The following is a 15,548-nucleotide window of genomic DNA, read 5'->3' as shown; positions in this document are numbered from 1 at the left end:
TTTTTTTTCATTTCTAGTTCTGTCGATTATGTATTGGGAATTTTGCATCTCAAAATAATAAAAATGAATGTATAATAATTTCAAATTTCACATGGAAGCCAAAATATTATATAAAATCTTGTTTAAAATTAAAAATATTAAAATGATATTTGTGTGTGTATATACTTTTGTAAGTGCCATGGCGTGTAAGAAACTTTGTGGAGATATTTCTTTCCTTCCATGTTTAGGTGGATTCAGGGGATCAAACTCAGGTCTCCAGGCTTGCACAGCAAGCACACCTTCACCCACTGAGCCATCTACACTTCATGTAATGTTCCTTTAAAACTCAGTTTTCATTCACCTATTTGGAAATGGCTATATACCAGGCATCCATAGTCAAGCTTTAAGATGGTAGAGATTAGAGAATAGGAACTGCAACCTCCTATCCTGCTCAGTGTTTCTCTTGAGTGAAAATTCTACCTCCATCATCTCTCCCTCTTAAGCTCTATTGTCTCCTATATGACTGTCATGGTTGGCTTTGGTTGTCAGCTTCACACACTTCTTGGGGAACTTTCTCTACCAGATTGGCCTGTGGGTATGTCTGGGAGGCATTTTCTTGATGGTTGAGTGATGTGGAGAACCCAGCTCACTGTGGGTGGCGCCACGCCAGAGCAGGTGGCCCTAGGTTGTGTAAGAAAGGAGGCCGACACAGGCCAGAGGAAGCCAGTGAGCAGCAGCTTCCCTGTCTGTGCCTCAGCTCCTGCCTCTAGATTCCCGCCCTGCTTGTTTTTCCTTTGGCTTCCCTCAGTGATGGGCTGTCATTTGGAAGAGTAATATGAATAAACCTTTTCCCCTTCAGATTGGTTTTGGTCAGTGTTTTATTATAGTAATGGAAAACAAACTAGAATGCTGACCCATCCTTGGCCACGCTATGCCACCTTTCTCCACTTCACTTCCCACATGGTTCACTCAGTATGCACACAGCCGTGACCAATGCCCTTCTACAACAGGAATCTGATCTTTCTATTCTCTGTAAAATAAATGCAAGCCCAGGGTCAAAATGGCACACTAAAGAGGGAAACAAAGAGTAGGAGGTGTTCCTTCATAGTCTTGGAGGCACTTGAGAAAGTACGTTACCTTGATCAAGATAAGGTAAACTTAAAGCAATCATCTTCTTAAATATTTAATGATCTTGAACTGAATTCTTTGACTTGTAAGACAAGAATCAGCTGAGTAACTAATGGACGGAGATACCTGAGCTCTATCCTGGGAAAAGCTCTTTGCCTCCAGGGCAAGGACCAAGCAGCAAGCCATAATGCTGTTGTAATGAAATGCTTCTTTTAATTAAAATAAATAAATAAATAAATAAATTTAAAAAAAGCCATTTCTTACTTTGGCCTTCAACATCTTTATTTCCTAGCAAATTGTACTAAACAAATATCAAAGTGATATACTTTCTTAAACCTATCCTTCTGTTTTATGTTTTGTGATTTCCTACCTTCCCTTTTCTCTGTGGGGATTTCCTATCTATCTATCTATCTATCTATCTATCTATCTATCTATCTATCTGTCTGTCTGTCTGTCTGTCTGTCTGTCTATCTATCATCTATCATCATCATCCATTCCTCCATCTATCCATCTGTCTATCCATCATCTATTGTCATCTATCTATTAATCATCTATCTATCATCTATCTAACATCTGTCATCATCTATCTTCTTTTGTCTATCATCTATCTATATCATCTATCATCTATGTATCATCTATCAACTATCAATAAATCCTATCATCTATCTATCTATCTATCTATCTATCATCTATCATCATCATCTCTGACAAATGAATTCTTCAAAATTTAGTGTGTCAGCTACTCATTTCTTCAAATTTTTTTTTTGGTCTTTTTGAGACAGGATCTCCTTATAGCCCCAGCTGTCCTGGAACTCATTATGTAGAACAGGCTGGCCTTGAACTCAGAGAGATCCACCTGCCTCTGCCTTCTAAATGCTAGGATTAAAGGCGTGTGGCACCATGCCCAGCCAATTTTTTATTGTTATTATTTTTTTTTACTTTATGTCATCATTAACCTTTGCACATGCTCTGAATGTACTTAATGTCTTACACATCTAGGCCTTTTATTATTATTATTTTTTTTACCTTGGCATTTTCTTTCAGAGCTCCCTGCACAAAATAGTTGCCAAATGTATGTGCATCTGAATGGAGATCTGTGAGGGAACCGGCATTCCCCCCCCATCTTCCTTTCATTTTGGAGGGGAACGGCTGGGGCTGCCCACAGCTGATTAGCATTTGTCTTTTCATTATTTTGTGTTCGATAACTTGTGTCAAGAGAAGATCAAGGAAAGTGGTTTGCATCTGGACTCCAGACTTTGTAAGCCTTGTATTTCTTATTGCAAGAGAAGGTCTGAAGAGGAGCATTGCTACTGGACTAAAAACAAAACCCTTCCCCCAATATAACTCACTTTGTTTACATGCTTTGTAGTATTAATGTTTGAAAATACATATTGATATAAGATATCAAATTCTACAGGCCAAAAACTGTTAGAACGAATATTCCAAAAAATGGCCCATTAATTTCCTTTTCCCCCTAACTTTACAGTTTGAGAATATATCAGATCTTGTTTTAATTTGTTAAAATATTTTAACAAATAAATGGTATTTTAACAAACGGTATTTTAACAAATACCTTATGGTATTCAGGCTTGCAGTTTATCACTCTGTCCAGCTTGTCCCACAAATGGAATAAACTATCATCTCCATTTCGCTACTACCTGATAGCATCGAGGAATGTAAGCCATAAAATTTCACTTGTCAAGAAATATTAATGGAGAAGGGGTGGCTGTTTCTTTTTCAGTGCACAAGACCTTTAGCTGTAATAATAAAATGCTGTCTTTTATTTCCTAAAAGAAGAGAACTTGAAGGAAATGAAAGCAAAATCCAACCAGATTACAAAATTAGGGCAGAGTTAAAAAATATTTTGAATACCAGAAGACATCTAAAATAAATAAAAAACAGCATATTCGAGATACTGCTATTTGACCCAGACATTGGCTAAGAAGTTGTATAACTGGAGACTCCTTGAAGAATCTAGCAATTCACCCTTTGAAGGAAAGCAGGAAAAATACTTGTCCCTGGATACCCATGTATATTCAACCAGCTAGCCGGGCTGGATAAAGAGTAGCTGATGCCTGGTGGTTCAGACACGACACTACACAAATCCTTGTCAGCTGTGACAGTGGTGAGATGAGCAACGAGAGGAATTTAATTCTTGACAAGACTGGTCTGTGCTTAAAGAGAAATGAGAAACTACCATACCTTCCTACTAATATCCACAGGAAAAAGGAAAGCTATCTGGCAAGCTGATTAATAAGTAACCTCCCCATGCTCAATAGCTGTTGTAAGCCTGGCATGAAAATCACAGAGAGTTAGCACACATTTTAGATCCACCTGGTGGATTTCACACCATCTCTCCTGGAAGCTCTGAGTCATATACTGAATGTTAATATAACAACATAAGACAGTACAACCTTAAAAGCCCCACAGTCCTTAAAAAAAATCCAAATATCTAAAAGTCCATTGTATCTTTTAAAAGTCTCTTAACTGTGGGTGGGCTTCTGTAAAATCCAAAACCAGTACTGTCTTATTTCAAAGGGAAGAATCGGGCACACCTAAGCAAAACCAAAGTCCAGCAAAGTAGCTCAAGGCTGGACATCTGGGATTCACTCACGATCTTCTGGCCTCCAAAGGGTTTTGGCAGCTCCACTTCTCTGATTCTGCAGTCCACAGCACAAACAGCTCATCTCACAGACCCAGGCCAGCTCCATTCCACACCTACTGTGGTCCTTGATGGTTGTCCCACGGTCCTGACAGCCCCCAGAAGCTGGGGTCTCCACTGAAACTGAGGCTACACCTTCACCAATGACCTCTTCTTGCCTCTCTGGATTCAAAGCCTCATATTTTCTCCATGATCCCTTCAATCCTGGGGTCTTTGCTGCAACTGAGCTGCACTTTCACCTATGGCCTTTCCTGGCCTCTCATGGTGCCAAGCCTCAGCTGCTCTCTGTGACCCCTTCATGCTTTCAACACCAGAACCATGCAGGAGCCTCTTACACATTACCAAGTCCTGCTTCCAGCTTGAGACAGAGGATCGGGTCCTCTCTGTGTGCTGACCCTGAGGAAATAACCTCCCAGAAGATTTCACCTCAGTGATGCTGGTCTCTTGTTACAGCTGATTTTTCAGCCCCAGCTAACCAGCATCAATTGTCCCAATAAAGCAAAGGTTTTGCTTCAGGTTCTGGTCTCTTCTTAATCACAGCTGATTCTTCAGCCACAGCTGATTCTTCAGCCGCAGCTGATCAGAACCCACAGATTCTCAATCCAAAATCTCACACAAACAGCCCTGATAGTCTCTGCTTCCCTTTGAAGCTTCACAAGCCAGGCCTCCATCATCCACAACTCTTTCAACATAACTGTTCCAAGCTTCACAGCAACAAACTCTGAGCACTCAATGGCTTTTCTAGCCCAAAGGTCAGAATGCTTCCACAATCCTCCTAAAAATACCAAGGTCAGGTCTGTCACAGTAATATCCCACTCTCTGGTACCAAATTCTGTTCTGGCTTGTTTCTCCATTGCTGTGACAAAACACTCTGACCAAGACCAACTTGGGGAGGAAAGGGTTTATTTAGCTTATATATCCTTGGTCACAGTTCATCCAGGAGCCCAAGGTAGGAAGTCAGGGCAAGAACCTGGAGGCAGGAGCTGGAGCACAGGCCGTGGAGGAATGATGCTTACTGGCTTGCTCCCCTGGCCCCTGCTCAGCCTGCTTTCTTAAGCAACACAGGCCCACCTGCCCAGGGGTGGCACCACCCATGGTGGACTTGGCCCTCTCACATCACTCAACAATCAAGAAGGTGTCCCATGGACATGGCCACAGGCCAGTCCAATGAAGGCAATTCCCCAATTGAGGCTCCCTCAACCCAGGTGTGTCAAGTTGACACTAAAGCTATCCAGCACGCCTTCAGATGAGAAAGGCACAAGTCTGCTGTACTTTTTCCTTTTTCTGCTTAAGAACTACTTTGCTCTCCTTTTCAGTTTTACCCAAATGCTCTATGAAACATTCCATATAAATTACCATACTATTTTAATTAAGATACAAGGGTTTGAATTTGCTGCTGAGAAAATCCTTACAAAGTGAGAAAGAGGTGGGAATATTCATTACACTGATTTTCATCATTACAGAATATATACAAATATCAAATTATTAAAATGTAACCTGTAAATGCATTAAATTAGAATAGTATTTCCCAAACCATCCTTACTACAAGAATTTCAGTATACATCAAAGACCATGGTGATGTTACCTGGCAAAAACAATTCTCCCTGGAATCTTGCTCTGGCCTGTTGGGAGAAGCATCTTTTCTTCAGCCAATTAGCTTCAAATTCACTGTAATGCTCACTGGGCCATGTGATATAAACCTTATAACACAGAAAGCAAATATCACCTATTTGTATATCATGTAGCTCTGTACTTCTGTTCTCTGATAGTGCTTTCTTGCGAATGCTATTTAAGGTGAATAGGGAATCCAGTTAAACTTACTTTTTCTCCTCCAAGCAAAGGGTCTAATCAGATGTCTAAGACTGATAAAACAACATGTAAGAAATAAAATTTCCTGACTGACATTTTTACTCCACACACGCTAAACCTGTGATCCTCAGGCTTCCTTTGAGAAAATACTACTGTAGAGAATTGGGGATAGAGTCCTCAAGTTGAGATGAGGACAGAAGACTCAGGAAGGGATAGACTCATTTGCCTTTAATAATCCTCCAAATTTGGAAGAGAGAAACATGGAACAGTGCTACAGCTGGTTGACTTTGAGAGCTACACTCTTAGGACATGCCTTCTTGTATATCTACTCACTAGTTTGTTTAAAAATAACCTCACAATACTATTTCTTAGTGGTCACTATATGCCAGGCACTATGACCAAACTTTCATCCAGATTATCTCATTGGATTCTGACATGTCTATGAACAAATTTTGTAACTTCCTTGTTTTATAGATGAGTAAACTGAGTCCCAGATGCAATATTTTTATTAGAAAAAATATTATTGTATCTTTAAGGCTGCTACTCACTGAAAGAACAAAGGGCAAATTTGCATATTTTATTAAAATGGTGACAGTAATAATAACAGCAGATGCTTCCATTTAAGGAGCACACTTAATCTGCACCAAGTACTGTACAAATATACCCATATAGATGTTTTGTTCTGTATATGACCAAATGAAAAAACTTTAAAATATTATTGTAGACTAGCCCCTTTATTGAACTTGGAAGAGAAAGGAGAGATCATTTAGAGGTAATTACCTTTTTTCGGTCAAACAATAACTCTTTAATACTAATGTTCACATCAAGAGCTTCCAGGAGAAGCTTTCGAGCTTTTGCAGAATCCAGGTAGCAGTCAGAACACTGGCAGTTGTCTCTCAGCCACACCGCCGGGTAGAAGGACTCTGTCCCATCCTGCCAGAGGATCTGCAGCAAATGAGCCCCATCCACCGGTTCTGCCTTTAGGATAGCACAGTGCATGTTTCTTGTCTTTGAGAATAAATTCTGTCAGCTACCTGCTGTGACAAATCAGTGTTAAAAGCAGTAGGTAGGCAGACCGTACCTGAACCTGACCTCTACAATAGTTCAGTGGACTCTGGCTTCTGCTTTTCACTCAACCTGAGTCTGTGGTTTGACTGATCAATGCTGGGACCTTTGTTCTGATTAGTGTATTTAACATGCTGTAAACAGAAACACAGTGACTAATAGTAAGATAAAATAATACCACATCCAAATCCAGATGAAAAAAGTTCCTTGTTTTTCTTTCAGCAATTGTAGATGATAAAGTCAGAACCAATGACATATACATGTTTATAACCATGTTTGCATAAAATCTGTGGAAATAAAATTGTGACACAGGTGGAAAATGTAATGCTTGTCTTTCTGTTATTTTTTTTTTTCAATGCCTGAGAGTGAACCCAGTGCCTTACACGGGGTAGGCAAGTGTTCTTCTACTGAGCATCAGTTTATTCTGAAATTTTAAGGAGTAATCTTATTTTCTTCAGTTTAAATGGGAATGCATGGTTTTATTAAGAAATTTGTAGCCATTCAGTAATTACAGGCAAAAAAAAAAGAAACCTAGTGAAAGAAAAGCATCGTGGTAACTGGATTGAGCAACTCAATGTCGATCCTGATTTAATTAGTGATTATATATATGAGCTTTGGAAACAATGCCAATGTTCATGCATTTTTCTAGGATTCTCAACATAGATAGAAGGAGAAGAAATTATACAGAAAATAAGATTTACATAAAAGAAGTAGAGTTGTGAAGTTCTTTCATAGGAAAATCAGTTCACCATTAAGAGAAGGTGGCATGAGACAGCAAAAGAGGGAACTGCATTGCCTTGTGATGAAGGGAGGAAGACAGACACACACAGGCAGACACCAGCGGCTTACAAAATTCCTTCAATGTATCAGTCACTGTAATAGAACTATGGGCTTAACAAGCAAGATAAAAATAGCTTCATGATTTTCTAGAAATTATAGGAAAACTTCACACAATATGAAATGACTTAAAAATTCTTTACACAGTATTAAAATATAAACAATATTTAGGTGACTTTTATATATCATTTCACAAATCAAATAGCTTTTTGTTTCTACCAGATTATAGAGTACTGTCAAGACAAGTTTGCTTTTTCTATTTACATCAAACTCCACTAGAATTACCTAATCACTAAACTGGAGAGATACAATTCACTATGTGCATTATTGCTTAGGCATTCCCACCTAGAGTTTTCTTTAAAAATCACTAAAGGGGGCTAGAGAGATGGCTCAGTGGTTAAGAGCACTGACTGCTCTTACAGAGGACCCGGGTTCAATTCCCAGCACCTACATGGCAGCTACTAACTGTCCTTAACTCCAGTTTCAGGGGAATCCGAAGCCCTCTTCTGATCTCCACAGCATTGCATGACACAGGTGCACTCACATACATGTAGGGAATACACTTACACACATAAAATAAAAATAAAGTATTTTTAAAAACATCATTAAAGTTATAATTTAGTTTAAACTTTGATATTTAGCTTATGACTTTGAATAGAGTGGTAGGCAAGTCTTAGCAGGTTCTCCATGGAACAGATAGCTCGTTTAGTGTTCTTGATAGCAGATGTTACAGGCTGGTAGATTTCCTCACATGCACAGTTTCAAAGAGCAGTGGTGGCTCCTGTCAGCAGTGAGGAGCATTTGTGATAACACGGACAAATATAAAAGGTACTGTGCAAAAGGACATTAGTTAAGCATAGAGAACTAAGCACTATATGACATTATTATGTATGGACTCTAAGAAGTTGAATTCATAGTATCTGAAAGTGGAATGGAGCCTGGGAGATAGGAAAATAAGGAGATATTGGTCATAAGTACAAAATTATAGCTACATAGGATGAGCAAATTCTGGAGATTAATATAGCATAGTGACTATGGTTAACACTGCATTAGATGTTGGAGATGTCATGAGAGAGACTTTAGATGTTAGCACACATACACTCAGACTCTCTCTCACTCACTCAAACACACACACAATGTTAACTATGTTAAGTAGACAATTATTAGTTTGTGGAAAGTATTTCACAATCTTTGCACACATGAAATATTAAACTTAGTGCTACAAAATGTAAATATTTGTTAATTGTATTTTAATGACACCAAGAAAAATTTAAAAAAGAATATGTTTTAATTACATTGACAGCAAGGATAAAATAGTAGTAGAAATAGCAATAATCATGAGTGGAATTGCTGCTATAGTTCAGTAAATATTGTGTTTAGTGAATGCTTTGTCACTCAGTGCTCTAAGCTTCATATACAGTAATTCATTGCCTCTTTTAGACAGTCTGATACTATTACTGCAATAAGCTGTAGAAAGGATAGATAATATCCTATCAGGCACATCCAACCTGTATGCATCCCAGGATAACTATGAACTCAGCTGGACAATGTCATGTCACAATATCAAAAGTTTGGTCATACCTGGATGAGAGCATAATTCATTTTAAAAATGGATTGTTTCTTTTATTTTTATCTTTTGACTTCCATGTGTGTTGGCATGTGTTCCAAACTCAGCTTATGTTCCATTAGATCTTCATTAACATGTTTAAATGTCTTTAAGATTTAGTTTTTACTTTGCTTAGGTGTGTATGTGCATGTATGTGTGTGCAAGTGCCCATCGAGGCCATGAGGGGGCATCAGATCCCTTGGAGCTGGAGTTACAGGTGTTTTGGAGCCACCTGCTGTTGGTACTGAGGTACCCACTTTGGCCCTTTGAGCTGTAAGCCCTCTTAACTCCTGAGCTATCTCTCTAGCCTCTGTTTAAAATAATTTATTGAAAGTATTGTTGCTCCACTTGAAACTTTGTTACTTAATGGATACACATTGTGAGATACATTTTTCCATTGTTTTGAACATGGATCCTGTGCCTAAAGATGGCACTGTTTCCTTCTGTCAATTATATTTCTATAAAACTGAGGAAATTGACTGCTGAAGTAATCAGAACTGCAGACATCCACTCCATCACATTTCAGCCTGTTTTGAGATTTTTATCTCTTTAAATTCTTTTTCCTTCTCTTCTGCTTAAAGTATTTGAATTGAAGACGTAAAACTGCATTTTCAGTGATGAAGGGAAGTTTAGACTTGCCTCACAACCCTTCTGGTCAAATAGATACATAACCTGAGGAAAGTGTAGCAAGAGAATTGGAGACATCAGGACTGTGCAGAGTGGAGTCTGCCCTGGCACTGAGGGGAGTGGGCAAGAACAGCAAAGAGTTGGTTTTACTGAAGTCAGATGGTTTGGCTGTCTAGGTAGGAACTTGGTCAGCAGCCCTACTCCTCACAGTCCCTTTCTTAGCTTTATGAAACAAGAATGTAATACAAACAGACCCGCAGGGAAACAGGAAAATCATTCCTACCTTTTCTTGGTTTACTGAAAGATTTTCCTGGGATAAATATGAAAAATTTTAAAGCAAAATATTCAAGATCATAAATATTTAGAAGAAAATTCTTTCTGAAACTTTGAAGGCTTGTGTACAATTATGAATTGTTGAAATCTGTTTTTCACTCACCCAATTTACAAATGAGCCTAGTAGAAACCCAGGGAATTTCATTTGTAGATAAGCTCTTGTGCTTCTCCAAAGCAAAGAAAAACAGTAGGCACTCCACTTATAAAATGAAAATATTTATGTTATGCTTATTATTTTTTGTAGACTTATTACTTAATTTATGAAACATTATATTGGGTGTGGTGGAAAGGAGTAGTTCTGCCTGTTTTGTAAAACAGCTCTTGAAGTTGGCCGCCTCTTATCTGATGGGATACTTTTCTTTTTATTTCACTGTATTATTTTGTGTCTGTTTTCTTATCATCCAGCAAAGTTTCTCTCTTCAGTTAGGAATTCTGTTTGGCACAACTAAATGGTTTTTGAGATGATCCTACTTCAAGGATAGTATGGGTTTTGTCTTTTTTCTTTTTTTCTTCTTCTTTTTTTTTTACTTAATTTTATATGCTGAAATTTGTCACTAATTTCTCCTGCTCTTTGGAAAGTCAAGAAGATAGCTCTGAAACTTTAGTGTACTGGTTTTGGAAATAAAAACAAGTGTAAAGTGGAACTCCTAGAGACACAAGCAACCTGTAATATCTGTCTTCAGTGCCCTTGTTACCGGCTGGCAGGGAAAATGAAAGCTCAGGGACTTTGGGTGTGATTTTTATCCACACCCACTTTGCTGGCTTGTAGTAGAGGTTGTCCCAAACCTATGTTCATTAGACTAGTGTACACATGTAAAGTGAAAAATGTTTGTTCTAATAAAAGAGAACACAGAAATGTTAACTATAATTAGTTAGGTTTTTTGTTTTGTTTTGTTTTGTTTTTGAGATAGGGTCTCTTTGTAGCCCCAGCTGGCCTGGAACTTGCTATGTAGACCAGGCTGGCCTGAATTTCAGAGATCTATCTGCCTGTGCCTCTCAAGTGCAGGGTAAAAGGTGTTCACCACCACATGCAGCCTAATTAATTTGAACAATAGTCTTTGGAGGGGACTGACAGGATGCTGCAGGAGTGTCAGAGTTATTATGTGTAAAATTAGGACTGCAGATTAATAACCAAACTAGAGAAGGATAATCTACCTTAGATTATTAATTCCAGAGAATATTTTAACAGCAGAAGACAAAATCATGGACCCATCAATTGATAGTGTTTGTGAATTTCCATATTTTCTTCCTCAAGGTAAGTTTTCAGACATGCTGACATGTAGTAAGATCCAACAATGCCTTTATCTTCTGCCTCTAGGATCAGAAAGTGATCAAAATGAAAGAAATGTGCAAATTATGGGCATGTGAGTTATGTACATTAAACTGTTTATTAAGCTATTATTGTACTAGTTTTTAATAGATACTTTCTATGCAACCACCTTATTTAATCCCCTCTGAGGAGAATAAAGAACTCTCTGAGATACTCTGTTCACCACCATTTTAGAGGAGACCTGGAGGTTGAGGGGGTGAAATTGAACTTGACTTAAAAACAGAAGAAATAGGAATTTCATCATACTATTATATCACGTAAGATTTATGGCTAAATAATTTTCCAGGCCTTAATTTCAATTTATCAAAATGGTATTATTAAAATACTAATTTAGTCTTGAGGTCTTTGGTTATTAGTTAACCTCAGTGCTTGACATTTACCTTTGGAGAAGAGGTATTCTAAGCATTACATCATAGAAGCTTCAAATTTAGTATTTTATATTTCAATGCTTGAATCATAAAAATTAATTTCCAATTGGAAAAGTAAAAGTTGATTAGATTGTGTTCTTGGAGGCTAAATGACATTAAAGTCTAATATTATTGAAATAATATCTACTCAAAGTCATGACACCTGTCACCTATGGACTTCTAGTTTAAAGGCTTTAAAGCTTTTAAAATTTATTTTTATTTTTAACTTGATTTAGTATGTGGCTGAGACATATGATCATTTATATATGCAAATAATTAATTTTATGGAACCATTAGAAAAAAATCAGCTCCTTCTTGAAGTTACTTGTTCTGCTGTTATCTTCTTTAAAATATCAGATTCATTCGAAATCTTTCTTCATATCTTGTAAAAAGGAAATGTAGACCCCACTGCAGTGGAATTACTATATTTCAGTAATAAATGAAAAATAACTGAAATTATCAAGCCTCTTGCTTACAGATACAATACAGACTACTAGAAAAGTTCTAAATTCCTTGAACTCTACCATATATTGCCTTTGAAAACTCTTGTTTTTTTTTTTATCAAACTAATTCAAATTACATACAGTATCTTTTTTTGAGCTTCATTAAAGGAAAAAAGTAAAAGTATGCAGCATGACCTTAGCCAGCAACTGCTACATTCAATTTTTTTGCGTTAAACAAAAGGCCAAGGATTAGACTATGGTCATCTTCCTTTGGACTGGGTTGTGGATTATTAAGAGAATGTTTAAAAAAAAAAACCCCACCTCTTTAGAACTTTCCTTCCATCATACTCAGTTTGGTAGACAATGCTGCCTCTGTCTCCTCTATAGACTTCCTGGATCAGTTTAGGGATTGCAATCAGACTAAGCCAAACATAATTGGAAAAGACGAGCTGCCAAGAAACGATCAGATCCACTACATTCCAAAATCAAGCTTATTTCAGATGCCTGATGGCTCATCTCACTGCAGCCCATGGTTGTGGGCGACATGTTCCTGGCGTTGTCTTTCTTACCCTGTCCACACAGCTTAATCCAGGGACCCTTCACGTAAGAGAAATTTGAGTTTAATCATTCCTGTTATCAGATATCCTCTGGGTACTAAACCACACAGACTTACCAAGCAAAGGGAACCTCAGCGTTGGTCCCAGATATCCTTTGGAGAGGAAACCTCCTCATGCCAAGCACATCCCGGGACTGACCTGCCCCTAGTTTCTAGTCTGCTGTTGTACTTTCTTCTGAAGTCTTCCTGCTCCTGGCTGCTCTTGCCTTGGCCCTGCCCCCAGACACAGATGAGGTTGGCAAATGAGGAGGATAGTTTAATGTGAATGTGTAGAAATTTCTGAAGGTTGTTTGGAAGTTTAACAACAACAACAACAAAGAAAAGTAAAGAGCTTTTATGGCCCATAGGGGAAAGAGTTAGCAAGAGAAAGTACTTAAACAGGGTTCCGAAAGCCGTAAACCCCCACAGCTGAAGGCAAAGCTTTGCTGTCAGTTCAGAATCTTTCCTTTGAGGAGAAAAAACATTTCTCACCTGTCTTGTTTCCTATCCCTGGGCCAGCTGCAGTAACAGGAACAACTGAACAAGCTTTTGCTTCTTTTCCACCTGTTCGTGGTGACAGCTCTTCTATTGCAAAACTCCCTTGGAGGAGAGGATATGCACTCAGCAGGGAGGAGCTGGCAGCTCTCACCTCAGCACAGGCGAGGCGTGGTGGTGTCTACTTGTTCACAGAATATTCCAACATAAGTGACTTTGGAGAGAACTTGATTAGTTGTACGGGGCTGGTGGGAAGGCTAGGATTGGCTTCCCTTAGCCCATATCCTCCTTTCTCTGCAGTTTTTGCTGGAGTAAACAGCAGTTGCTAGAGAGCCTGGGGCCCTTCTGAACACACTTGGTTGCCCAGCGATTTGACTCACAACACATACCCCTTAGGGCAGCAAAAGGGAAAACTCAGGATGGGCTAAGTGCCAGGGATACAGAGCTTGGCTGACAGGCTTTTTACTTGGGGGAGGGCCCAGTACACGGGAAGATTTGTGGGACAAATTCCAAGACCTGGTTCCTAACAAGGTTGCCATTATGCTAAAAGAGAGTCTTCCAATGGCAACTAAAACTCAGGAAAGTGATCAGAAGTCCTCTGCCCTCCTCCCACCAATACCACCCCTCCCACGACAGTATGGATGCCTTCCCGGCCTGCTACTTGTTGCTTCTTGCCCCAAGGACTCACTGCTGGGAGACTCAGAGAGAAACAAAAGACCTTATCAAAGAGAGAGATAGTGCTGTCCAACTTGCACATGGCCTCCTCTATGGTTTCTTCTCTACTGCAACCCTCTTTTCCATAACTTTAATGTCCCTATTCACTCTGTCAGCTGATTTCATAATAAAATATCTACTGTGTCCCTGCATCTGTAGTCACCTCCTCACCTGTCTTCCTTCCCCAAGTCTACAGGTCAAATAACTGACACCCAGTGTCCTGGAAAATAACATCAGGATTTATTTCCATGCACAGAAGGAGGGTGTGTATGTGGAATACAATCCTAAATAGTGTTAGCATTTAAAACCCACAGCAACAAAAGTTACAGACATGCCATAATCAGCTAATTATACCTTAATAATTCATGACATAATTGAAATAGATGTAAGTAATTTTCACTTCCTATCTTGTGCTTTGTTAACCATTTCTGAAATAAATTAGGTAAATTTGGTTTCAGTTTTAAGAAGGTTATTAAATAAAAAGAACTGTTTATCTGCTTAGTGTCTACTTTGAGAAATTTCTACTTAAGTCCTTTCCTCCTATTTTTAAATCAGGCTACTATTTTCTTACTATTGAGTTGAAGTCCATATATATTTTGGATAGTAGCATTTAATTAGGTGTGGTGTTTTAGTTTACCTTCTGTTTCCATGATAAATACTTTGACCAAAAGCAACTTGGGGAGGAACAGTTAATTCTGGTTTATACTTTCAGGTAACAGTCATCACTGAGGGACCTCACTCAAGGCAGGAAGTCAGGGTAGGAGCTGAAGCAGGGACCATGGAGGAATGCTGCTTACTGGCTCACTCTCTGGCCTGTGCTCAGCTAGCTTTTTTTAAAAAAATATATATATATTTTATTTTTATTTTATGTGTATGCGTGTATTACCTGCATGTAGGTAAGGGTACCCGTGTTGTGCAATGTCAGATGAGGACAGAAGAGACTGTCGGATCCCCTGGAACTGGAGTTAAGGTCAGGTGTTAGCTGCCACGTGGGTGCTGGGATTCGAATCTGGGTCTTCTGCAAGAACAGTGTTCTTATCTGAGCCATCTCTCTAGCCCCTCACCTAGCTTTTTTATATAGTCCAGGACCATTTGTCTAGGAATGGTATCACCTACAGTGGGTTGATCCCTCCTAAATCAATTATCAGTCAAGAAAATCTCTTACAGACATGGCCACAGGCCAATCAGAGAGAGACAATTCTTCAATTGCAATTCCCTCTCCCCAAGTAACTATAGGTAGTGTCTAGTTGGTAATAAAAGCTAACCAGGATGTATGGTTTGCAAATATTTTATCTCATTCCATCTCTCATCTCTTCACTCTTTTTGATTGTTTCTTTGGCTATGCAGAAGCTTCTTAGTTTGGTGAAATCCCATTTTTTTCTTGTTTTTGCTGCCTGTCTTGGGTATTATACCAATAAATTACTGTCAAGACAAATGTCATTGCAGCACTATTCACAACATCTAAGATAAAGAACCAGCCTAAATGTCCATCAACAGATGCATGGATAAAGAAAACAC

At 38.7% G+C, this 15,548-nt stretch overlaps 1 protein-coding gene across 4 annotated transcripts in view; it reads right to left on the bottom strand.

Moving 5' to 3' along the window:
• Bbox1 (gamma-butyrobetaine hydroxylase 1) overlaps positions 1-13,440 on the bottom strand; it is a 78,536-nt gene extending 65,096 nt beyond the window's left edge. Inside the window, exons 1-3 of one of the 4 annotated variants that reach the window (XM_029567643.1) lie at positions 13,314-13,440; positions 6,359-6,615; positions 5,355-5,469 (exon numbers count right to left, since the gene is read on the bottom strand). In XM_029567643.1, coding sequence (XP_029423503.1) covers positions 5,355-5,469; positions 6,359-6,577 — 334 coding nt within the window. In that variant the 5' untranslated portion in view covers positions 6,578-6,615; positions 13,314-13,440. Of the gene's footprint in view, positions 1-5,354; positions 5,470-6,358; positions 6,616-11,201; positions 11,339-12,899; positions 12,923-13,313 lie in introns of those variants that run through there. The other 3 variants (XM_008841718.3, XM_029567645.1, XM_029567644.1) reach the window with 3 other exon arrangements.
• Between the last annotated feature and the right edge of the window lie 2,108 nt (positions 13,441-15,548).

The sequence above is a fragment of the Nannospalax galili genome, unplaced genomic scaffold (assembly GCF_000622305.1).
Source record: "Nannospalax galili isolate Female #2095 unplaced genomic scaffold, S.galili_v1.0 scaffold481, whole genome shotgun sequence".
Taxonomy (NCBI): Eukaryota; Metazoa; Chordata; class Mammalia; order Rodentia; family Spalacidae; genus Nannospalax; species Nannospalax galili.
This window is presented reverse-complemented; position numbering and strand designations above follow the sequence as displayed.